The 24,620-nt window shown below is 36.8% G+C and overlaps 1 protein-coding gene across 2 annotated transcripts; it reads left to right on the top strand.

The window, feature by feature from the left end:
• The first annotated feature begins 10,429 nt into the window (after window positions 1–10,429).
• LOC123532504 (actin-2-like) lies at window positions 10,430–22,897 on the top strand. Of its 2 annotated transcripts, XM_045313971.2 has the most exons (4): window positions 10,430–10,690; window positions 10,955–11,098; window positions 14,151–15,790; window positions 16,113–22,897. In XM_045313971.2, the coding sequence occupies exons 2-3, from the start codon at window positions 10,976–10,978 to the stop codon at window positions 15,171–15,173; spliced, it is 1,146 nt and encodes a 381-aa protein (XP_045169906.1). In that variant the 5' UTR covers window positions 10,430–10,690; window positions 10,955–10,975; the 3' UTR covers window positions 15,174–15,790; window positions 16,113–22,897. The 2 variants fall into 2 exon arrangements, with proteins under 2 accessions (XP_045169906.1, XP_045169899.1); XM_045313964.2 differs by lacking the exon at window positions 10,430–10,690 and having other exon boundaries at window positions 10,786–11,098.
• Window positions 22,898–24,620: the final 1,723 nt, after the last annotated feature.

Raw genomic sequence — 24,620 nt, forward strand, 5'->3', positions numbered from 1 at the left:
CGGAGGATGAATTTCACCAAACACAACTGTTTCCTGACAAATCATTAAAGCGAACACACGCCGCGCAGGGTATGGAACTCGCCACATGTTTATTCGAAGTATTTTGGTCAACTTACCGAGCTAACTGGGCGGACTGGCTGTTTAATCAACTGAGGTTGCATTGCCTTTATACGTTTCTAAAGACCTGTTCAAGAAGGATATTAGCAATAACAGTTTGGAAAGGTTCAGTATGCACACCATTAATTATGTTGTTACTCCAGCATGCCAAAAGCTCGGACGGCCCTTCTATATTATACATGACTAACACACCCGAAACTTTCATCAACGTTTTCACGTCATTTCTTCACACGAATATGTACTGTATACTTGGCCCTACGGTAAATCAGATACCGAGCCTCAGTATCGGTATACATTGCAATACTATCCTGAGCCCGAGCAAAACGTGATAACCTCGCCGCTTCGCGCTTAGGTTAGTATAACGATGCATACCTCTGCTATTACAAACCATAGAAATATTTGGTGAACGAACAACATCTTTACCAACAATCTACCTTTAAAGCCCTGCTCCGCGGCTATTCAAATTCTATTGTGTGTATGCAACCCCTGATTACAATAGGTAACAGTTAACGGCCACGCGGCACACTTAGCACTCAAACTTTGACCACAGGTATTTTATATAGAATTGTATATAAAATAGACTCTATTTTGACAGGCGTCACTGTTTATAGTTAGGATTTTCATGTATTTTTCAGTGACAATTGAAGGTCAAAAGGTAGGACTGGTGCAGGTCTTTAACGTGCTCTGTCCCGTACGATTAGATTCTCAAAAAGTTGACCTTCTTATATATAAGTGAATGCCATTTTTAAAGAAATAAAAGTAAACAATTGCTTAAAACTACGTTCAACATAGTTATGTGAAATTTCAGCAATGGGACATTATTGAAAATGCATCAAAACGAAGATATGTGATGGTGAGTTTTTAAAGGTACTAAACCGTCCTGAAGTGTGGCCCTCGTAGGCAATCCGGAATTCAATATTGACATTCGTTTTATAGTGTGATATGCATGGGTATTTTTTTATGTTTTTTAAGTTTCATGTAAAACAACTCTTTCGTTTTATGATTTAATGTTGCTTTTTTTCAAAATGTGGACCTAACCGTTAATAGCAAATTCTGTATGTGAAGATCCTTATCTCGATGTTTAAGCTTGAGGTGCTTAAACAGGATCTGGTCTGGAACTTGTGTTTTTCATATAGATCAATGGAATGCAGGTGAGGGATGTAGGACCATCAGATTCCTTTTGTTCTTTAATTTAATCCAAACACTGGCACACTTATAGCTCGGCTTCTGACCAAATAAAAATACAATAAAAATAATCCAATAAATGATTTGTATAAGGATAATATTTGGCGCAACCGATAATACCGTAGTCTCAACAGTGCGATTTCACGTAATTAATTCCTCTTAAATGCGGTTTAATCCATGATCCGCCAGAAAAAAAACGCAATCTGATTTGAATGACAAGCGCTTATTTATAATCCAAATTCGGTCAAATGTGCATTGACCATTTCTTTCGAGGCTTTTGTTCTAACATGAACCGATTATTTTCCTGTTAAAGAAAGAAAACTGAAACTGTGAATTCACTGTTAGTAGGTCACAATCATAACGTCATAGCGGCGCGGTGGAAATTTGGTGGATGTCGTCAAGAATGTACATTTTAAATGTTTTCTGCTTAATTGTAATTTATGCCTTTTTTCATGTTAATTAATATTCTTTTACAAGAAAACCGTGAGATTGGTCTGTCATACGACTGTGAGTTAGAAGAACCAAATCAGACTCGCTTTTTACTCTTCATTTTTTTAGCCGCCAAGGTTAAAAAATTTCATTCCATTCTTTTTGTTTTGGCATTAGAAACGTTTTTGAATTTGGAGGATATCTAATTACATGTTTTTAACTTTTATGACCTTTATAACATTCCAACATAGTAAAATTTTGAATCAAAATAGATAGAAATTATGAGCAGGTTGCTTTTATCCTGACTAAGATACTAGTATCAAGGAAAAATCCAGTCAACAATGCAATTTAAAAAAAAGAAAGAAGAAAAAACAACAACAACAACGAACATAAAGCAGTACATAAATATAGTCTCTGCAAATATTTGTCAATTTTATGATTCTTTTTTTCACGTCAGTATCTAATCCCTAGAATTACTAGAAACGGTGCCGGTTTTATTAATTAACAAAAACAAAACAACAACAACAAAAAATACCACTAAGGTTTTTAAACAAAACGAATTAACATATCTATTTTATGTTTTATTGTAAAATTTTACGAATAATGACTCAGTGTATAGTACACAAAAATGTATATAAATATATAGAATAAAACAACTGGAAAAGCACGTCATTTTAGACTATTTTCCAAAATTAAAACACGTGAAATATTAGCACCCTGTAGTATATGAATATAGTGTCCCGCAACCACATGATAATTCATACAATATTATCCCGTTTGAACTTGAAACCGCATACATTTCTCTTTCAAGATAAAAGTCTCCCTGGAGTAATTTGACATATCACGTCCATTAGAGGAGAAAAATCCATCTTTGAGATAAACATGTACCATTCAAATTGTAACCTATTCACATTGGAGATCATCTCATCTTGGGGTAACTCCACCCTTTGATGACAGTGAGGTAGAAGGTCGCCTAGGAAGCGGTGTAGAGATGTAAGCGTCACGTTTGAAAGTTCCGAGTGACGTCGAAGGGCGTTTCATGGCGTCTTCCTCTGGAGAATTATCGGGTGTTTTGTCGCTGTCATGTGATTTTGATTTACTACTTAGTTTCGGAGCAGTTTTTGGTCTTTGCATAATTAAGTAATTTCGGTCTATATTTGACATTTCTCGTCTGGCAGCACTTTTACACCGTATTGCGGCAATATTTTCTTCCAGTGCTTTACATTGTTCCATTCGTCTTAACACACTCAAATTAAGTCCCACTTTACGTCCCCTCTTTGCCTCCTTGTTCGGATAACACACGGCATCTGAACCCTCTATATTTATAACAGGCTCGATTCTACTGCCCGCCTTCGTTCCTCTTTGCAAAGTGACTGGGCGGTTGCTCAACAGTTTCGAGTCAATTGTCATCGGTCCCAGTGTCATCTTATTTTCACCATCTTCACTTTCACCTTTTGTTCTTTCGCTGTCGTATGACGGCGTTTTCACGTTCAAGCGAATCATTTCATCGAATACACTAATCTTATCCTTCCAATACCGCGTCAACATTTTCTTCTTCATGTCGTCAATTTTTGATTCAGTTCCTTTCAATTCCATCTCTTTCCGTTTATTTTCCGAAATCGCTAAAAAATATTTTAAATTAGAATCCATCTTGGTCTGCAAACGTTCGTGTCTAGATCTGATTTAAGAGACTGAATGGTATTAAAATTCCCTATCAATAACGTTAATTCACTTATTGTCAATACGTAATTAAGATAAACGATGTCTTTGTAGTTTAAACTATCACATTTCATAGAAAAATTTCTCCATACCAAGCACAAGGTCAAGTAATGCCTTTTAATTGACTAAAGAGTACGCGTTCCTATCAAAATCAATGGTAAAACCATCTTAATGTATTATGATAAAGATTTTTACCGTATGTATCTAGTCACTACCCGTCACATACTAAAAGGCGTAATCTTTCAAAAATCACTTAACCCCAGTCGCCCATAGGTTAATCTCGATTATGAAACTAATCTTGCCTTTGATAGACTATTGGATAACAAGTATTAAAATTTTAATGACTAACAGTTTTACGACGTATAACCTAAGGTGACTTTTCACTTTAGATTGTTTATGATAAACAAAACAAAATTATAAAATTCCCAAATTCTTTTTTCCTTGTATTTAGGATGGGTTTATAAGATCATGTCAAAGTGTGTTTATTAGAAATACTTTAAAATGGTATTACTATTAAACATGACTGGATAATAAAAATATGCGAACAATAAGATAATTAAAAGTTTAAGCAAATTGATTCATTCTTTTTACGATAATCTTGTTACAGCAAAATTGGAAGCATTGATATGCAAACACCCACTTCATGTAATGCCATGCAGTTTTTGCCTGGGCAACCAAAAATCCGCTTTAAAACTCTATTGTAAAGTTTCCACATAAACGAATGACGTTTTCTTTATATTTAAAGACATTTGCAATACAGAAATTTTAAATCATATAACGAGAAAATTCCAACTTTAAACTTTGTTTTGATGAACATACAGTTTTGTGTTAGATACTGTCCTATTTGAGGCGGAACGGAAGCCAGAAATTTGTTCTCACACAATTAAAACAATAACAGTTACGTGCAATAGATTCCCGACATTTGTTTGCACCCCAGAAAGCTGAAAAAAAAAATCCCTAGTGGGAAAACTTTTAAACGGAATATATTTTCAATTTAAAATATCACTTAAAATTCATTTATAACTACATGTACATGCATAGTTAGCCATTTCAAAATTTCTAACCTTTAGCATGCTGGCGGCAAGTGATTCTGCCTTTGCGACCAGTGCAGACCAGGTCTGCACCGTTCGCCATTCAGTCAGTAAATTTCAGTGAACACCCCTTCAAATAATAAATGGTACAGCCCAAATTGAATGATGGACAAGTTCATTATAGAAATTTAGCAGGGTAAAGGTTAAATTGTATTGTTAATAAATGACATTTTCAAGGCCTGATTAGCCGTTACAAACTATCCGATCTTCTTTTTTTAATTAGAACCATGTCCTGTACTAACCTGTTCATGAAAAATCAATCATGGCTATTAAAAGTAAAAAATAATTGTAGATAAAACTGATATTGTCAAACATTATGGCACACGAGAGATCTACCTCAATACGTTGGACCACTTATAAGGCGAATGGTCTTCATGGTATGCTAATCAAAAGAATCTATGAATCCAATTAAAAATTTATACGAAACTCTTTCTTTCTTTAATTTATAATATAGAACGATAAATTATACACAACAGTGCATACTCTCGGTTACGGTGTTCCGTTAGGGCCAGCGCCTGCTCCCTGTGAACGCGAAGGTACGACGGTACGATGGCGAAGCAGTAGGGAGCAGGCGCTGGCACTACCGGAATACCGTACTCGGTAGAGCATAAAGCATGTGTGAAATCATTGCTATAAAGGGCCAGCAGTTTCTGACAAAAAGATATATTAAAGTTTATACTACTACTGACAATTCAAAAATCGGAACAGCGGTTTAACAGATGTTATTTGAAGATTTTTTTTCTAGTTTTTAGCTTTGGCGGCCATAATTTTTATGACGCTTGCCCCATTCCAACAAGAGGGAGTATATATTGTTTTGTTCATTGTCTATCTCTCTGTACCATTCGGTTTCCGATCAATAACTAAAGAATGCGTAGTCTTACAATAGTCAGACTTGGTAAGTAGGTGAACCTTATTGTTTTGGTAGCCGGTAGGCTGAAGATCAATGTCACAGTGACCTTGTTTTGGTTGTTGGTCTGCTAAAGATCAATGTCACAGTGACCTTGAAATAAGAACACTTCGGTCTTTATTATATGGTTGCTTGTGGTCAGTAGATGGTTCTTATAGGTTTGGGGGTCAATAGTTCAAAGGTCAAAGTCACAGTGACCTTGAAACTGAAAATGGTTTTCGCTCAATGATTAAAGAACGTTTTGGTATACAGTCGTCAGACTTCATAGAATGATTGCCTCTGGTCAGTAGATGACTCATTGTGTTTTTGGACGTCAGCAGATCAAAGGTCAAGGTTAAATTGACCTCGAGAATGAATGCAGTTTTAACTTAACAGTTGAAGAACTCTAGTGCCTAATGCTTTTAAAATTCATATAAGTATTGGGTGTGGTCAGCATATTTTAAGGATCAGTAGGGATCAATATTTTACGCATTTCTGTGTTTTATTTCAAATATCATAGCATGACTGCTGATTCCTATTGTTTTGGGGTGAGTAACTCAAGCGTTAAGGTCACAGTAACCTCGAAATTGAAAACTGGAGAAGGTCTGGCACCAGTTTGTCACATGGTGGTAGCATGTAGCCAGTAGATGGCCACTATTGTTTCTGAGGTCATCTGGTCAAAGGTCAAGGTTATCCCATACCCAATTGCCTCTGACAGGCCATCATATGGAAATTACGCGTTTTTCAAACAGCTCGTGTCACGATGATAGGCATCACTTGAACAATCATCATAGATCTCGAGGGTCATCAAGGTTTTAACGGATCGGTATAATTTGAGAATCTTCGACGAGGGGCACATGAGAAACATTTGTGCGAAACAATTCTAAAAACGTCCTGTTTTCACTGTACGCTTCAGAGCAATGTGACAGCGCTGTCCGGCAGCCACGGCTTTAGACGAATCGGAATAATTCAGATAATCGTAATAAAGCATTTGTGTGATTTTGTTTTTGTAAATCAGGCTAGCAGTTTCTGCAAACAAGACACTAATTACACACAGGGAAAAGTAAACAACTTTGGTAAGTCTTCCAAGTATCTAACTTATTTTGAACTTATGGCAAGATATTTTGAAAACGTACCGCTAGTCCTGGCAGCCATGTTTATGGCGTATCCTGGTTGATCTTGAAAAATGAATCGGGTAAAGATAACATTTCTGTTATTTTATTTGAAGTTTTTACTGAATTGCCGTATAAAATCTACGTACCAAGGCAAAGATCCTGCTACTTACTTGCATGATTTCTATTCTATATTTTCTTTCTTTAAACATTCTAAGTTTTCTGACTTGTCAACTGTGCAAGGAGTTCGGCAGAAAAAGAATATATATAGATAGAAAGAGATATTCTTCAAAGAAAGTTTTAATTCCAGAATCATGGACGGTGCAGCAACTGGCTACAGCTCTAAATCAACTTCGCGTCGTTTGAGTTTTCCTTCTACTTCTATGTGACCGCATCACACAAATATTCTGGACGTGTAAAAAATAGTCCCATATTTATTCTTTTATCTTGGTATTGGTATTGTGTGCGTGTGTGAGCAACTGAGGACTACTGTTTTAGACAACAAAAACAAGAGCAGCAACGGATTCTAGAATAGTTATTAGTGATGGGCAAATCGGTTAGATTTGCCAACCGATTAATCGGCATAATCGGACAAACCAACCGATTCGATTAATCGGATATAATCGGATAATCGGTTATTTAAGCTGCATATCTATAAGTTCACTTCACAGTGTATGTTTTATATCATTACTTAACAAATGAACCACTGTCAGAGATTAAATACCCTATTTCTATTGTATCCCATCATTAACACGAGTAAGTTAACAGTGTAAAAGTAAAATATTTGTGAAGATAGTAAACTTCAAATCAGGTACTCGTCCTAATTCCACCAGAATGCAGACAGACGGTATTAATCCAGTGATATTGTGGTATTAAGTTAAAATTATTTGGAGTAAAAACAAGTACTAACGATTTATTAATTTTTAGATAACGACTGGAATGTTTTCAATCCCACAAAATTAAAAATTGAAAAATACTTTTGCTTGCATAAGTCTTACAGCATGCTATGCATACTGCCAAACTAATGTCCAAAGTTTGTCCATCAGTAGATGACCGCGAGTTCTTTCGAGACGTTGGAGGTAGCCATTTTATGCATAAGAGTAGTTTCCCTTGGCATAATTGCCCCAAAGAACCGTAAATACCAGAAAGAAAAAGGTCAGAAACAACTAAACTATCCATTTAGGGTGCCAAGTAATTAATCGGTCGGGGAAAAATGAAGTCGGCGATCGCAATCATGAATGCCATGCCGACGATTATCCGATTGTCGCCGATTGTCGGCCCATCACTAATAGTTATGAACTTAATATTCACATTCGAATATTAGTAATCACTCCGCTCTAGGGTACGAGTTAGGGTTTAGGGTTAGGGTTTATCGTTTTAGGGTTAGGATTAGGGTTAGGGTTGATATTGGTCCCATCCTAGATCCAAGGCGGATATTGGTTAAAATCTGGCGAGCAGGCATTTTTATATCCTTAAATTGAGATATATTTCAGTTTAGTCAATATTTTTAAATAATTCGGCTCACTTTGCTTGCAGAAATTAAGTTAAGTGGTTGGGTTGGAGCAGGCAATAATCGGATCAACTTGGTTTAATTGCATTGTTTTGAAAATTTACAAATTTAAAAGACGACACTGTTTCAAGTATTCATGTTCAGATGTATCACATATAAGTCAGATTACACTATTTGAGGTATACTTTCCAAAATTGTTCTGAGTGTGCATGCCCCCGGACACCCTAAAACTCCGGGGCCCCGCCACACCCCATCCCCACCCAATTTCTGGATCCGCTCTTGCAAGTAAACATACACTAGTAATAGTAAATTTGGAGCACAGTTCCGATAATCTCATGTAATATGGATTTTAAACTAACCGTTTGAATTTTATACATTCTTTTCATCTATTTTCTGAATTTAAAAAAGCAACAATGATTAACTTCATTAATTACGTAACTGATTGCTAAAATAAGTTTAATGATTGTATTAAACTGTATATATCGGTTGTATATTGTGTCGAATGGATATATTTCAATTTATAAAGGGGTCTAAACGGCACCCTCCTATACAGTGTAACTAAGGGAAGGGCAACAGTAGCTTAAGACAATGCAATTTGTTCTATAACAACATATAGGAGAAATAAAAAAAGTCGCCTCTTAATGCAAGTGGTATCTTAATAGACGTGGTCTTTCGAGCAAAATTCACAGACACTTGGAGGTCAAGCGTCAGCCAATATTTTTAGTCTTTTAAAACACACTGAACATTTTGTCACGTCCATGGTGCAAGGACATTTGCCAACGTGTCTATATTGACATGGGGCAAAATTTTCTTACAGGCTGAATTTCTTCTTTAAACTGTGTTTACTGACAGAGGATCAAATCAAAAACAGAAATATAAAATAAAACAAATCATAGGTACCCAGCATTGGTCATGAATTATCTGCCCTTTAAAGTCGGAAAATACTGGGAAAAAATCTATTTTCAAGGGCAGATGATTAAAGATCAAGCCCATGTACCTAAGATTTTTAATACATATTTCTGTTTTAAACTTGACTGACTCTTAGTCAGTCAGTACACAAAGTTTAAAGAAATTCTGTCTGTAGGAAACATTTTGCCTATATACAAATTGATAACTGAGTGATAGATCTGTGTCATTATGTTGCGTTACAAATTCAACATGTTTTAAAATTACCATTTACTATCGATGCAATAAGAAGTACTACTATTAACTAGCATGTTTCAGTGTTTGTAATAAAGACTTGTCATTTGGCACGGGCGAAGAGTGGAGGGGCTTGACCTCAAAGTGTCTGTGGCAAATTTGACTGTTATTGCTTTAAATTAAATATCTTCATTGTCTCCTAGAAAATATAGCTCTAGATTTAGCTCTAGACGCAATCAGTTTTTTTTTGTAATTCGATGAAATTCATGAAAACACCCAAGAGCCAATTAAGGGTCGGCGTAGGCCTATTAAGGCTCGTCTACACTATTCAAGAAAATCTTGTAGGGCCCATAAATCACTAGATAATTTATATCTTGTACAAGCAATTAGTGCTTTGCAATATTTCTTGAACTTGGAAGACACATTAATTTTAAATGGAGGGAAATCATGACAGGTAAATAAGAAAGATGGCCGAAATGATACCGGGACAAAGTGTTTATAAAGATAAAATATTTGTACATTTAAAAATTAATCATTGGTGAAAACATTGATTGAGAAAAACTCTAGTTGAAGTGATACATGTCCAGTTGAAGAACAAAGCTACTTAAAAGATATTATTTCAGGAAATATGATAAAACAGTCATATTTTGTTAATATGTAACCTTGTGAGAAACATCATTGATAATGTAAAAATGCTTTTTGAGAACACCGAACTTGCTGATGTTACTCTTCCACTGGAGTACTAGATATGATTTTATTATTGAATTATATAAAATTGGCTTTTGAGCATTTCATTCAATAAAAAACATCATTTTTTTCTGCTGTTCACACTGCCATGTTTATTGTTAAATCATCAAAGCCAAACATTCAATGATGATTTTATTATATCTCAATACACATTTAATGAAAAAATGTAAACAAAATACCATACTGAGCAGGTGCTCCTCATAAAAAACCCTTTATCAGAGCATTTGACAGCACTACCATCCAAGGAAAATAGGATGAGTTCTAAACGCTACAAGATCTTGTAGACGAAAATTATCTGGAAACTGCCACTCAAAAAGACACTAATGGGGGACACAATGTACTGTCTACACTATACAAGTTGCTGTGATTTATATCTTGTGCAAGTTTTCTTGAATAGTGTAGACGAGCCTTTAGTGCCATTTCCCTGTCGACACAGTACGTACCATACATGGCGTTTCGAGTTGCACGTTCAAAACAGTGACTGTTCTACGGTTCGATAAATGTGCTAATCAGTGTGTGTAACTGGTTTTTGGTATTAATTAACAGGTTTTCAATGTGCTGAGTTATCTAATATGTTGCTGAGCAACATTTTCTCTTTAACTAGAAAATCGCAGGGAATATTAGCACATTTCACATGTTATGCTAATCTATTTATAGATTATACATGTATACTATAAGACATTTTGACTTCAGTATAAAATGATCAGCCATCCTAACTACAATACGAGTTTATCGGTTGTGATTTAAAACACAGGTAAATGCCTAAGTTGTTCTTTATTTTAAAAACTTCACACTGACAAAAATACGAAAATAATGATCAATAAACATGAGTTGGCTTTGCATATTTTAACCTTTTAAGAAGTCTACTTTCCTTTTCGGTATCGTTAATTTTATATTCACATCAGGTGCAAAGACGATTAAATTTATTATATTCTACATTTGTTTTATTTTATGCTCAACACACAACACTGCTGAAAGAGCGGCAGGAATTAATCTGTTATCGTGCTTATTACTTTAGGACTATGCTAGAGGTTAAAGAATGACTATGAAGACCACAGGGAAACGAAATACTGTCGTTATTGATCCAGGTAGTGACACACTTAAAGCTGGATTTGCAGGGGATGACTCCCCAACACTTGTATGCCGTGACCTCATTTTTAAGGTATGTACGGAATTACATATAGTGTACTTTATCTACTTTGCAGGATGCTGTAGAGTATTTAGGAATAGTTCACTTTTTTGCGCGATTAGTTATCATTTTAACTTAGTGTCTTTATTTAAGCCTATTACCTCTACTGCTGTTAATGTACTCAATTGTTTCATATATGTTTAAATTAAATTACGCCTTCAAGGCATAGATCTACAAAATGCATGACTATTTTTTCGAAGCTAGACTCTATTCAAACTTTGCACATTTTCTTCTGAAAACATACACAGACACTTGGGTGTCAGCACCTCTCCCAGTCCGCCCCTGCCAACCTTCAGCCATTATATTTTCGCCTTTTAAAACAAACTGAGCGTATCTCGATCATACAACAACTTTTGTTATGTACAATTTCAACATGTTAAAAACCTTCCATATTCTATCAATGCTCAGAAAAGAGTTTTTTTTAAGTAACAAAAGTTGTATGATCGAAACATGTGCTCAGTTTGTTTTAAAAGGCGAAAATATAGTGGCTGAAGGTTGGCAGGGGCGGATTGGGAGGGGTGCTGACCCCCAAGTGTCTGTGAAAACATACGGTCTGTATTACTCAGCACCTCGATCTTGGATCCTAGAGATAGATCTTTCTTGAACTGATCGAAGCTCTAGTTCAGTTATGAGTAGAAGTTGATAAAATGCACAGGGAAGAGAGTTTGGAGTGTAGAGGAATGTGTGTGTGTGTGTTTTGGTGAAGGTAAGAAATGATAATATTCTTGCATACCGGACTGGCGAATTTCCAGTGATGTCACCGGTGCTGGAAAACTCCATCTTATACCCCGGTGTGCAAATGACGTATACAGCGATCTACCATCTGTGTTGTAATTGTTTTTAAGCATTAATTATGTTTTACGTAATACCGGATAAAATATCAAATATCTTGAAGGTTTCTCTTTGTTCCATATAATATATTTCTCAATGAAAATAAATGTTATTAACGAAAAACGCATAAGACTTCCCTGCAGATAATGAAACAAAACGAAAACAGTGCTATAGAAAAGTAATTTGTTTGATTTTCTTTTCTATTAGAGCTACTTTTTAAATAGGGCATGCAAGAAAAAGTTGTAACACTGATGTTGTTGCAGATGGGAATATCCACCTTCCGCTCGACAGAGCCTCGTTACCGCCTAAAAAGTTATCCTCCAGGGCCCAGTTGTTCGAAACTTTAACAGTTGATTAAGCTAACAGTCGATTAACTTTTAAAGTAATATTTCGACATTTTAGAAAACTTAGAAAAACAAATGTATGACTTAAGGATTATGACGGCTGAAACGTCTTCACAGTAAAATTAAAACAACTTACTAGTGTTTCCCACCAAGACTAGTATTTTGAATCAAAATTTAACAGGCGATTAGTTTAACAGTCTGTTAAAGTTTCGAACAACTGGGCCCAGGTGGATATTCCCATCTGCATCTACAACCAGGGATTTTTTTTATAGTTTTATACAGGCAGGCATGTAAAATCTTTGAATGGAATAACATAAGTAAGTGGTGGTATGGGGGAAAATATCAAAAATGTTTTTTTCTGTTGACAGGCTGAATTGAGATGATGGGTGTAATAGTGTGTATGTGTTTGTATGAGACGTGGAGAGAGGGCTGTAACGACTACTGAGGCAACCGAGGCACTTGCTTTGTTCAATTTATGGAGTTACACTTTTTCCATCTTTTGGTCATATTTTCATACTTTACAAAGTTGTTTCGATCCTTCCCGACCGGCACAAAATTATACTGAACTACTAGTATTTATCCTAAGAGTTGTTCGATTTCAAGATACAGCTTAATATGAGCCGTGCCATGGGAAAACCAACATAGTGGGTGTGCGACCAGCATGGATCCAGACCAGCCTGCGCATCCGCGCAGTCTGGTCAGGCTCCATGCTGTTCGCTTTTAAAGCCTATTGGAATTGGAGAAACTGTTAGCGAACAGCATGGATCCTGACCAGACTGCGCGGATGCGCAGGCTGGTCTGGATCCATGCTGGTCGCAAACCCACTATGTTGGTTTTCTCATGGCACGGCTCATATAATTATTGTACCGGTGATTCTAAAAAGCTGCACCATTGTTTTTTCTTCCAATGATTAGCCTACAAACCTTATTCAACCAGGCCTGTAAAGTTTAATTATTAAAGGATATAGAATATCGCAAACTAGAGGGACTTGCTGCAAGCTAATCCATTTATGGAAACGACGAATGTTGATTGCTTTAAACAAGTGATTTACTGGTAAATGTTATGAATGTTTAGGTAATAACTCGTTTACAAAAGAACACTTGAAACGACCATATGCTGCTCTAATATTCAGTTGAATTATGGCTACTTCAGCTATTCAAATTCTCTTCCTGGTTCTTCAAACAATTTTTGTGTGTTATCAGATTGAAATCAGACAAAATGATCCGTATCGTTTAAGTAGGAGGAAGTATTTTTATAGCATTAACTTACTTTAAAAAATTTCGAACTGTGTCAGTTTTGTATTGGAGTGTTTGTGGCAGCTTTTAGATAGCTAATTTACGATATACAATGTTAACATTGACTCAAGTGAAGCAAAGTATCTTTATACGCATGCATGCGTTAACATTGCTATGCATTCAAGCCTTGTATGTTGTAACTTTGGAGACAACTACACCAGCAATAAGTGATGATGGTTACCTATCTGAGACTTTTTGTTGAGCTTTGCCTAGCTTTTGGCTCCATCTTGGAACCTTCATCAGGGCGGATCGTTATGTTATGTCTGCTTTTAAAACATAAGTCGCAGCTATGTTGAACTCGGAACGCCAGTAAACACTTAAATGACATTGTCGTTAAGGGTATTAATAACAACTGGTTACTAGTATTCCCGTTGAAATACGTATTCTCCGAATTTGATTTCGGCTTTTCCCGGTTGTCACGGAAATCCATGTGCGCTTCTGAGTTATATTAACGGCTTACGAATGCCGGAAGAGCATATAAGAATACGATATCACACGAAAGTTGCTGATTGTCTTTTCGAATGCATTACCTTAAATGATTTTACTTCTTTATAGGCTGAAGGTACACATAGCAGTTTAAATGAGCGAGCGATAAAATCAGTCGATATTGAACTACCAGGTCATGAACAGTGTCATTTGACAGAAGTTCATCCAGTAGCTAATGGTATTGTTGTAGACTGGGACGTTATGCAAGATATATATGACAAAACAATGACAAAATTAGAGGTAAACTCCGAAGAACAAAATGTGTTTATCGCAGAACCTCCTTTGAATCCAAATTACATGAGAGAAAAGTTGGCGGAGATTATGTTCGAATACTTAGATGTACAAGCACTCTACCTCCAAGATACGTCCGTTTTATCTTTGCTGAGCTCCGGACTGACTACCGGAACGGTTGTAGAGTCGGGGGATTCCACGACTTACACAAGCGTTGTGTACGAAGGTCGTCTCATAAGAGAAACTATACCAAAGACATTCTATGCAGGGAGATCACTGACTTATCATCTTTCCAAAATGATATCAGATATTAAGGACAAAACTTTCACGGTTGATCCCTTGCCTTACTCAAAAGCAATAAAAGAAAAGTTAGTGTTCGTGTCAGAGGATTATGACGCTGATCTAAAGCTCGCCAAATCTACCGATTTCTATGAACGAATCTACACACTCCCAGACGGCGAAACTATCAAGCTAAATGAAGAGAGACTAATGTGTGGTGAAGGTTTGTTCAAACCGGATATGTTTAACTGTAATTGTCCCGGTCTTCATCTGCAAGTACAAAGAACTTTGAATCTAGCTGAAGCAGATATACGAAACTCTGCCTGTAAGAATATAGTTTTATCTGGAGGCAACACGATGTTCTCAGGGATCACAATGAGACTGCAAATTGAGATGAACAAAATATTTCCGTCCGGTCTTCATGTTAAGGTAAAAGAAATTCCTCGTGCCGAAAGACATTATGCAGCATGGAGTGGCGGCTCAATCATGGCCTCTCTGAGCAGTATGGATTCGAAATGGGTGACAAGACTTGATTATAATGATCATGGACCGGCTGTGATCAATAAAATGTGTAAAAGTTAGGATTTGACATTAAAGCTACCCGCCCACAGTTTGGTTGAAATTTTTCAACATGTTCATTCCCTCAAAGTTTGGCATAAAATGTATATATAACATTGAAGAATGATAAAGAGGATGAAAAGTTGAAAAGATATTGGTAAAAGTTCAAGAACAATGTAAGTTTTCTGCAAAAATTCAAACGCGATGCAACGGTTTACTACCTTCTGCGCAATATATTTGGTTATTTTATTTGCCAAAATCTTGTGTCAATAAGTTTGTACCATTTATCACTTTTAGAGTACTCACTTGTAATGGATTTTTATTTATAAATTATTTTTCGTCTTAAATATGTGGGTTAGTCCACTTAACGAATAACTGTTATCAAAAAATAGGAAGGTATATCATTTGTGTTTGTGTACGGGTATGGCACGCCGATTGTCCAATAATTACATAAACCGAGGTTCACGGTCAAAAAACTAAGATTAACGATCGATAAACCAGATTTTCTAACGTAAAACCAGGCTTTTCGAATACTAAACTATATTTTCGAGCGAAAACATAAGATAACGCCGCAAACCATAGTTTACGCTCGTGAAAGTAGGTTCACGCTTGTAAACCCAAGTTCACGGTCGTGAACCCAGGTTCACGCTTGTGAACCCAGGTTCACGCCCGTAAACATAGGTTCTTGCTCAATCGAAAAACCTAGTTTATCGAACGTAAACATGGGTTCAAGAGCGAAAACTAAGGTTTACGCCCGTTTTCCTATGTTTTCGTTGAAAACATAGGTAAGTATTTGAACCTATGTTTACGACCGTGAACCATAGTTTACGGACGTGAACCTATGTTTACGAACGTGAATCTATGTTTACGAATGTGAACTAGGGTATACGAGCGTGAACTATGATTTTCGGTCGTTAACATAGGTTCACGTTCGTAAACTATGATTCACGCTCGTGAACCCAGGTTCACGCCCGTAAACATAGGTTCTTGCTCAATCGAAAAACCTAGTTTATCGAACGTAAACATGGGTTCAAGAGCGTAAACTAAGGTTTACGCCCGTTTTCCTATGTTTTCGCTTGAAAACATAGGTAAGTATTTGATAATCCAAGTTTTTCGGCCAAGAATGTAATTATTGGATAATTTGCTTGCCGTGAACCATAGTTTACGGACGTGAACCTATGTTTACGAGCGGGAATCTATGTTTACAACCGTGAACTTGGGTTTACAAGCTTGAACCACAGATTACAAACGTGAACCTAGGATTACGCTCGATAAACTAGGTTTCTCGAACAAAACTATGATTTTCGGTCGTTATCCTATGTAAACCCATGTTCACGGTCGTAAACCCAAGTTCACGGTCGTTAATATAGGTTCACGTTCGTAAACTATTGTTTACGTTCGTGAACCCGGGTTTACGCCCATAAATATTGTTTCACGCTCGTGAACTTAGGATAGCGACCGAAATTCATAGTTCAGTTGTGAAACCTAGTTTATTGAACGTAAACCTGGGTTCACGAGCGTAAACTATGGTTTACGCCCGTTATCTTACGTCTTCGTCCGAAAACATAGGTTAATGTGAAATCATTTAAATTCGCTTGCATGAAATTTCCCGCAAACGTAAAAAGGACTGTTTTGCGCGGGCTTTAATTCGCGCATTTTCAATTTATAAATGAAAAAATAAATTAAAAAATAATAATAGCGCAGTCTTAAATTCGCGCATCGGTTCTAGCGCGAAATACGCGAAAATTCGTCCTACGCGAATAAAAATGATTTCACAGTAGTATTCGAAAAACCTGGTTTTACGTTCGAAAAACCTAGTTTATCGACCGTTCATCCTAGTTTTTCGACCGTGAACCTGAGTTTACGTAATTATTTGGCGTGCCATATACGGGTATGTATAGGAATACATGTTTTACTTGCCGCGTTTTATTAAACATTTACCAAAAGCAGTTCTGAAATGTATCTTAATGCGTGTGTATTTTAAAACTGTTTTATTATTTATAGCGGACGCTTATTATTGTGTACAGTGATTATCGACAGATACTCACCCGCACACATTGATATCAACTCAACCTTTTACAATATTTTATATTTTATCTACGCAAATTAAATAAACGAAAGAGATAGCAAAGAGAAGAGTGTTAAATGTTTATAGATGCTGTTTATTGTCATGAATAGGCTAAACTAGGCCAACCAGGTCTTTTGTACAGCTGATTGGACATTCTTATGGACAACTGTATACGAAGGAAGATGGAATGGTTTGATCTCTTGGCGGGGCTAAGTGCAAATCAGTTATACATTAGCAATGCCAAACATAATTCTTACACAATTGTTTTACTTTTTATATCGCTTTTTAGTATTTTCAATGAAATCATTTGACACGGTGTTAATGTAAAACGGCACAGGTTACTTTTTGACCATTTTGCAAAGGCATAATTTCAGAATACTCGGCTAAAGCACAATTATATGAACAGTTTACTTAACATGCAATACGTCGTAATATATAGACAGCTGCGCTTGCTGCATTTAAATTTTCTTGTTCTGGGAAAATTTTTATTTATAGCTTTTAAGCATAATGCAGAATTTCAACTTGATAGTAGTATATTCCTGTTTTGACTTGACAGTCCTTTTTCAGTTTGTCTCTCACACGGATCTAAACATATATAATACACGACAATCCTGTACGTTAAAAGGTATTTTTAAACATTCCCGGTTAGAAATTCAAACTTTTTCTGTTTGATCTTCCTACTTTTTGACAGAAATGATTAGTCAGCTTATGTTATACGGTAGCATAATTATTATTATGCCCCCCTTCGAAGAAGGAGAGGTATATTGTTTTACATTTGTCGGTCGGTCGACCATTCAGTTTCCGGATGATGACTCAAGAACGCTTGGGCCTAGGATCATGAAAGTTGATAGGGAGGTTGCTCATGACCAGCAGATGACCCCCTAACGATTTGAAATAAATCAGTAGGTCAATGGTCAAGGTCACACAGACCCGGAACAGTTAAACGGTTTCCGGATGATAACTCAAGAACGCTTAGGCCTAGGATCAAGAAAATTAGTAGGGAGGTTGGTCATGACCAGCAGATGACCCTATTGATTTGAGACCAGTAGGTCAAAGGTCAAGGTCAATGTGATCTGGAACATTTAAACCGTTTCCGGACGATAACTTGAGAACGCTTGGGTCTAGTGTGGTGAGATGCCTCTATCAGAATGTTTGATATGATTTAGTTACTGCATACCTTATAATTCGTACCTAAAATAGTTTAACCCAATCATATTCGCACCCACCGATGAACCGTTATAATTCAATATTTTAGATAATAGACTAAACGAAATTAGCACTTATCTTTCATGAATTCCTAGAAAAGAAAGTTCTATCTACTTACACGTCAATTACGATAGTTTTAGGTTCTAATTACGGAAAATACACAAATTAAAGACAAATTACGCACTTCGATGATCATTGTACTAAAGAGATTGATTTCGTCATGATCATTGAGCGCTCATTAATTACAGTTGGATGAAGCTTATAAATACGAGGCCAGCGCCACGAAGAGATGAGAATCTGCCTGGCTACCGAGGAGTCAACAACGTCAAAGTAAATATATTAAAGAATCTGCCCAGCTGCCTAGAGATAACAAATAGGAAAATATTACCAAATACTATTAAGTTCTTGACCTCCTATCACAGTCTGAGTCCTTACTCAAAACATTGCAAAAGGGCCATGACGATAGGAACTTGATATCTGGTTGTATTTTGATAAATCTTATGTATGGTATTCACCTCGGGCATTGTTTGTTGTGAATCACCATACAACAAGACCCCATCCACTAATTTTGAGTGCTCGTCATCAGTTAAATTGAGATAGGTGGATTAGCAATAATTATTTTATATTTTTAAAATAATTTATTTCAATCAGTCGGCAAGGAAGCCCATAGGAAAACTTATACTATATTTTATATATTCTGAGCTAGACCGTGCACGCTGCACTAGGATCACGAAACTTGACAGGGAGGTCGATCTTGACCAGCAGATGACCCCTATTGATTTTTAGGTCAGTAGGTCAAAGGTCAAGGTCACAGTGACCGTTAGGGCCTAGGATCACGAAACTTAATAGGGAGGTTGATCATGACTATTGATTTTGAGGTCAGTAGGTCAAAGGTCAAGGTCACATTGACACAGGACATTAGAATTTGTTTCGCCAAATAATTAACAGAATGCTTGGTCTAAGATCACGTACATTTGATACGGAGGTCACTTATGACTGGTAAATGACCCATAATTATTGATTCGAGGTCAGTACATCAAACGTCCAGTGCACAGTGACCAAATAATTTCTGTTCCTTGTGCACGGTTATTGAATGCATCAAGTGGGGCATTTCGTGTTCTACGAGCTCTTTTTATGATTGAACATAAACGATAGTAATGTATGTTTTGTGAGTTTCAAAAGAGTTTCTTCTCAGGAGCTCGAGACTCGCATCCTGCAATGTTATGAATATTAAAATCTTAAAACTAAGTTCGCTTTGCTTCCATAAAAATGTCAACAGTTGATCCATTTATAAGAAAAAGGTTTAGAATAATTTGAAACTTTGAATTTTGAAGTCTGTAGCTTAAATGTAAGGCATATGTATCATCAACTTTTGCTCTATTTCTTTTTAATATAAATTGTTTATTCCTCACAGTCCCTGTCCCATAAATTCACTTAAGACGGCGAATGAATAAAAATGACTATACTGGGAGCATATGATTACAAGATAAGGTCACTTAAGGGAATAGAATTCTGAACTATCACTGATTTTTTACAAGGATTATTACAGTTCATGTTGATCCCCTATACCCAAAAGTTGTACTGCGTTTTTAGGGCGGATGCTCAAAAAGCGGTTGTGCCGTTTGGGTGTCGTATGGAATTTAAAATGTGTTCAGGGAACAGTGTTGGAAGACTGGTAACTTCTGTATATCCAAACCTCTTCCCCGCACACCCAAATAAGTCATATTTTTTGTACTTTCAGTTTCTTGTGTTTTCTTGTTATTGTCTCCTAGTATCCCGACATCTGCCCTGCCGTACTTCTCCAATTAATCAATACCATCCCACTCTGATGTTAGCTCCCCCGCCATTTGTTTAATTCTTCTTTGATAAGTTTTCTTCGTATTATGTCTCCACACCCACCCACCCATTCGCCCACATTTATTCCTAACACAACCACCACCACTCCCCACAAATATGTTTTTCGCTTTAGTATCCTGCGTTTCTTTATAGTGCCTGTTAAACTTCCGTGATCCCCATTCCACACGTTGTCAGCGTCTCACATCCTTCCCCGCTAAAAATGTTTACGCTGCTTCCAGTTTCTTTTGTTTCTTGTTATTATCTCTAAAGTATCCAGTCATCCCTCCTACCACGCCCAACCACATTAAACCGCCCAACATCTATCCAACCCCAGAAAATATTTTAGCTAACTTAAGCGCGAAGTGCTCATGGCGAGCTTTAAGAGCCGTTAGATGTCCCTCTTTGTCCGTTCGTCGTCCAAAATAAATAGAAACGCTGGCCTTATTTTGAAAAACTTTAACAGAAATGTTCATTGAGTGACCGTATACTAAACTTCTTCAAATCATTCTATTTTATTAATTTTCCATACACTTAGAAAATCCTCTCCCCTGAAACTGCTGATCCAGTTCTAAATAATTTCACAGCAATGTTCCTTGGGTGACCCTCTACTCCTCATATCATTCTGTTTCTTTCAACAACCTGGCCTCCAGGGGACGGGTCTAATTTACCCTGTATGCCTCTCGTCTCAAACTGCTGGCCCGATTTCAAAATACTGTGAAAGGCATATTCCTTTTGTGGCAGTTTAACAAATTCATTCAAGCCATGTTTATATCTTAGAAAACATTGCTGCCTGGGAACGGGACTAGTTACAGCGGGTATGTAAGCCTTGTTCAATTTTTGATGATTGGGTGAACATTTTATTCCCTTTAGTGACCTATATCGTTTTGTATTTAGAAGGAATATCACCAGTTTTGTATTATCTGTTTAGGAATTAAAAAAGATTTTTTTCCCAGAAATGTATAGGTTTACATTCTGTACTAATATAGTAACAAACCTTAGAAGATTTTAGCGACTAAGATTCCATCAACTGTTATACTACCACCTTAAGACACCTAAACTTACATATGACGACTTTTGAGTGTGCCATATTGTCGTGGTTAATTCCTGTTTTAATTGTTTTTGTACCATATGCATTTGTTGAACACTGACATATGGACCTTCTCTCGAAAGTGCTCAAAAACATTACCGTTATACACTCGTTTTGAAAATAAAAACGGATGTAGTATGTGATGACGCGTGTGCCTGGAGCGTTTAATTCTTCATGTGAGGAAGCCATCCAGCTGGCTTACGGAAGGTCGAGGGTTCTACCCAGCTTCCCGCTCGTGATGAAATAATGCAAGGAGGGGCACCTGGGGATTTTCCTCCGCCATCAAAGCTGGAAAGTCGCCATATGACATATAATTGTGTCGGTACGGCGTTAAACCCAACAAAATAAATAAATGTACGTCTGTCTGTCCGTTAAAATTAGTAGCTAGCGCATAAAACGTAAAAAAATATTTGGACTTCAAACTTGGCATAAAAGTAGGTGCCGGTGAGACGATGTCCAAAGAGCAAGAAGGTAAAAAACTAAAGGTTACATATTGAATCTGACATCGTATTTCGTGTTTAAACAATAAGTTAAAAACCGAGGTATTCATCCTAGCAGATCGGTAGGTAGTGATCAAAATTAAGGATAAGCAGTGCGTTGCGCTAGATTGTAAGGTCAAAGGTTAAGGTCACAAATTGAGCTCAAATTTCAAATATTTCCGTCACATTTTGTGTCCAGAGCACAATTTGAAAACTATTCAACGTATTGAATTTGAAATTGCAGTAAAGGTAGATGGTGATTACACGAAGTGCAGGTCGCAAAACCGGGTCAGTAAGTTAAAGGTTACGGTCCCACATTTAGCTCAAAGATTAAATCTTGGGTATTATTTTGTGTCCGGATGATAGGTCAGGATATTGACTTCATACTTGGCATGTAGATTGGTTGCAACGGGGCGATGTGTAGCGCGCATGAAGCAGGCAGGCAGGCGAAAGGTTAAGGTCACAAACTGAGCTCAAAGGTCAAAAGTATCATACTTCGTGAAGCATAACTTCAAAAACAATCTACTTCCCCAGCCCCTATTAACCCCACGACTCCGCAGTTACCCTCCGAAAAAACGGTTTCTGTCGTCTAGTTGTGCATATCGCTGTCACGTTCCGCTTCGCTTCACAAAATGGCCACCATCGCTAAAGATAGAAAAATCTTGTCTGGCTTTCACAGGTCAAACTGCTGGACAGATTTCGACGAAACTTCACAGGAGTGATCAGTACCAAGCCTAGTTGTGCATATCGCCGACATGTTCCGCTTCGCTGCGCAAAATGACCGCCAGAACTAAATGTATACAAAGGGGGGAGACATATGTTTTTGTGACAAAACACCTTCAAGTTTTATGAGTGATATTAATTCCAACTATTTTATGCTTAACTGATTTGTCAATGAATTCTAAGCTTGCTTGGATTTCATATAGCTATGTCTTCGTGGTGGTGCTTAACCTCCTTAGGTGTTTAACTTCGGGCGTATATTTCCCCGCTTTTTAGAAGCTCTTTAGAATTAAAATCATTCCGCTGGAGTTGACTTTATAGATTTTGTTGCTAATAAATTTAATGTTTTCAATAGTATGTTCCTTATATGTTTTTTTAAACGGTCTGTATGTTTAACAGTTCTAAAACGTTAATGCTAGTTGTGTATATTTTGCATTTAAATACGTTTCTGCCCCATTCACGTGGTGTTTTAGGGTTTCAGTACAGTTCGCGGTAAGACACCATTTAAAGCCAGGTTATTATACCGCCAAGTGATACGTGTTTTATCTGAAATAGCAGTACAAAGCAATGATAACAGTTATTATACTGAAAGATACGTTATTGGAGACAGAAAAACAATGTCTATCCAGAAAAAGAAAGACAATAGGAAGGTTTGAACTATATTTAGCAAAACAGCTTACCCGCCATTTGCTATATTGCCAGTACCGTTAAAATGTAATACGTTCAGTTCATTTTTTCAGCATTTCAAAAATACGTAATAATGCAAAGATAATTATATGAGCCGTGCCACGGGAAAACCAACATAGTGGGTATGCGACCTGCATGGATCCAGACCAGCCTGCGCATCCGCGCAGTCTTGTCAGGATCCATGCTGTTCGCTAATAGTTTCTCCAATTCCAATAGGCTTTAAAAGCGAACAGCATGGAGCCTGACCAGACTGCGCGGATGCGCAGGCTGGTCTGGATCCATGGTGGTCGCATACCCACTATGTTGGTTTTCTCGTGGCACGGCTCATATTCATTATACTACCACATCTCACCTTTAAAAGTTACAAAATACACATAAAAGTTTTAATAGTTTACCACAGTGCCCGAAGTGAGCTATTGTGTTTGTCCGGTGTCCATCGTCAACAATTTTACTGTTAACACTAGAGGTCTCAATATTGACCTAATTTCCATGAGATTACCTTAATTAAATCTCGGACGAGTTTGAAACTGGGTTATCTAAGGTCTAAAACTAGGTCACTAGGTCATTTAAAAAGAAAACGTTGTTAGCACTCTAGGGGCCACATTTTCTCTACTTTATCTTCATAAAACTGGCAGAATATTGGTCAGATTGAAAACTGATTCACTTTAATTTATAAATTATGTCCTTAGGTCAAATCATGGTAAAATCTTGTCAGCAGTCTAGAGGCGACATAATACTTTGTCAGAATGCTTGTATCTATGAAATATAGGTCATGTTTAAAACTGGGGTACCCGAGTTGAAAACTAGGTCACAAAATAAATTATTGAATAAAAACTTATTAACACTCTAGAACGTTTGTCACTGTATATTCTAGGCCAGTTTCAAAACTGGTTTACATGAGTTGAAAAAGAAGGTCACAATATCGAATCATAGAAAAACTATGTAAACACTGAAGAGACAACATTTTATACTTGAGCTTAGAACTCGTGATCTGATTCAGTCGACCCGAGTCTGCTATTAATTTGTTTGACTGCGTTCTATGCGTTCCAAAGGATCGAACTACTGACAATGTGAACTTGGTAGCCGTGAAAAGTATCCCCGAAATTGGACCAACATTTTATACTTGAGCTTCATAAATCCTTTATAAAGCTTTAATAGAATGTTTGTCTCTTTGAAATCATTGTCAGTTTAAAACATGGGTTACGTGTGATCAAAATCTAGGTAACTTGGTTAAACCACAAAAAAACCCGATGTGAATGCACTAGTGGCCGTATTTTCTACTTCATCTTCCTGAAACTTTGTCAAAGTGTTTGTCTCTATGATACTTAAGTCAAGTTTGAAAGTACATTATCTATTATAAAATCTAGGTCTCTAGATCAAAGCGTAGA

Source organism: Mercenaria mercenaria, chromosome 1 (assembly GCF_021730395.1).
Source record: "Mercenaria mercenaria strain notata chromosome 1, MADL_Memer_1, whole genome shotgun sequence".
NCBI classification, from domain to species: domain Eukaryota; kingdom Metazoa; phylum Mollusca; class Bivalvia; order Venerida; family Veneridae; genus Mercenaria; species Mercenaria mercenaria.

Excerpts from the sequence above, each read along its gene's own strand:
- LOC123532504 (XM_045313971.2), top strand. The coding sequence starts at position 10,976 with ATGACTATGAAGACCACAGGGAAACGAAATACTGTCGTTATTGATCCA. Across the intron at positions 11,099-14,150 it reads GCCGTGACCTCATTTTTAAG|GCTGAAGGTACACATAGCAG; the intron begins GTATGTACGGAA and ends ACTTCTTTATAG.